Source organism: Triticum aestivum, chromosome 7D, assembly GCF_018294505.1.
Source record: "Triticum aestivum cultivar Chinese Spring chromosome 7D, IWGSC CS RefSeq v2.1, whole genome shotgun sequence".
NCBI classification, from domain to species: domain Eukaryota; kingdom Viridiplantae; phylum Streptophyta; class Magnoliopsida; order Poales; family Poaceae; genus Triticum; species Triticum aestivum.
In genome coordinates, this window is record NC_057814.1 from 135,303,042 (window position 1) to 135,305,099 (window position 2,058).

General features: G+C 50.6%; 1 protein-coding gene across 1 annotated transcript; it reads right to left on the bottom strand.

The window, feature by feature from the left end:
• Nucleotides 1-405: 405 nt before the first annotated feature.
• Nucleotides 406-1,334, bottom strand: LOC123169513 (germin-like protein 8-14). The gene has a single exon (XM_044587385.1). It carries the CDS (start codon nucleotides 1,281-1,283, stop codon nucleotides 645-647), a length of 639 nt encoding a protein of 212 aa, XP_044443320.1. The 5' UTR covers nucleotides 1,284-1,334; the 3' UTR covers nucleotides 406-644.
• Nucleotides 1,335-2,058: the final 724 nt, after the last annotated feature.

Here is a 2,058-nt window from a genome sequence, read left to right on the forward strand (position 1 = left end):
GGATGCTCAAGAGTTCTTTTCTTCTGGACTCCATTTGGAGATGGTCACACGGGTTTTATTCAACTGATTTGCATGATAGCATAGCAATAGGATTAGTAACGCACTAGAGATTTACATAAATCTCTATAGCTTGTTCATGTGGTCGCGTTTTCTTTTTAGTTCACATAAAAAATTAGATCCTGATAAGTGCCATATATGTGACACGAACATATGATATTTCCGAATATTTTTTATGACAAGTTTAATGATGCGAGGATGACAACTTTGGTTATCAAGCATAACAACTTTTTTCGAATGACTAGTTTTAGTTTTTTGTTGGGTTTGTTTTTTATTTTCGGATGGTAACTTTAGTTAAAAAAAAAGTCAAGGCCAGAGTGGTTTGTGGCACACATGTGACACTCATCGTTTCGGAAAAACTTTGCAATAAAAGGGTTGTGTACATCAATCGAGATAGAGTCCGAGGGTACAACCTTCTTTCTGAAAAAAATGTGCATTGACAATTATCAAATGAAATTGACATGAAAAATTAAACACAACTTGGAACAGACTCGGAGTTGACCTCACAAGCGCACGCACACATGCATCAAATTAAACCGACACGCTGACACCACGACGACCTTTGTTGAGACCTGAGAACTGCACAATTAGCCGCTGCCGCCGAGCACGGACTTGAGCTTCTTCACCTGCGCGTCGTCCAAGAAGGTGACCTTCTCAACGACGGCGGACGGCAGGTTGTTGGCGAAGAGCGCGTAGTCGGTGATCTGCAGGCCGGGGTTGGGGCCGCTGAACGCAACGAGCGCCACCGCCGGCGAGCTGCCGCCGTTGTACTGGTAGTGGAGCAGGCCCTGGGGGAACACCATGATGTCGCCCTTGTAGAGCGTCTTGGTGTACACGGTGTTGGAGGAGGAGCTGATGAAGCCCGCCAGGATGGTGCCCTCGGTGACGAAGAGGAGCTCAGAGGCGGCCGGGTGGGTGTGCAGCGGCACGACGCCGCCCATGGCGATGTCGAGCCTCGCCGCGGAGATGCCGAGCCCGTTGACGCCGGGGAACTGGCCGACGAAGGCCGGGGTCACGGCCGCCTTGATGAGGTTGCTGGTGTTGCCCGCGGCGGCGAGGCCGTGGTAGTAGAAGTCCCCCGCGCCGACGCCGGCCTTGCACGGGTACCCCGCCGGCGTGTCGCTGCAGGACAGGTCGGCGACGCAGAAGTCCTGGGTCAGGGCCAGGGCGGAGAAGGGCAAGACGAGGAAGGAGATGAGCACGGGGAGCAACATTGCGTTGGCCATGGCTTGCTACTGCGCTGGTGCTTCGAGTATGCTACTGTGCGTGCCCTTGTGGTGTTTATATAGGAGAGGAGGCGGTGCAGCTAGCCGTGCAGCTGGTACGTACGAGCAGAGCAATGTAACGTGAGTGATATTCTTTGACGAGCTAGGGTTCACGTGCGTGGCACTGTCCGGATCTTTTGGGATAAGTACGTAGCGGAGCCAGTGGACAAGCCTTTAGCTCATTAGCTGTGCGTGGTCCATGAAATAGGGAAAGCTCTGGAAATGCTGCATTATTATGGAAGCACAGGACAATATAGGACATGATGAGCTGTTTTTACCATGAGACGGATATGTGAACTACCCATTGTCTCATGCAGGCGCTAGATCTTTACAACGGTAGCATGTTATGGTAGCTAGTGCGAGCCGGTCGAATGCAGGCAAGGCTTGTTGCATGCATCCGTGAAGCAACACTTGGTATTTTGCTGTGACCGACATGTCCTCGGGAAGTTTATGGAGACAAAAACTGCACCGGTCCTCGTTGCCTTGCAAAACGAGATATCGGGTGTGCATGTGAAAATTTAACTGCTGGTTCAAGATCTTGGAGATTTTGTGGTTCATGCACAGCATATTCCGAGAGTGATATGTGCGATGCCTGGACCAACGGGCAAGTGCAACTCGTGAGCTTATTTTTGTTTCTTGCTTGGATGGAACCTGTCTGGATGCAACGGGTATATATCTATAATGCCGTTATCGGGAGGTAATGCCACCCGTCCACTCTTTGGTTGTATGAAAATAT

Coding starts and splice junctions, on each gene's coding strand:
- LOC123169513 (XM_044587385.1), bottom strand. CDS start 1,283: ATGGCCAACGCAATGTTGCTCCCCGTGCTCATCTCCTTCCTCGTCTTG.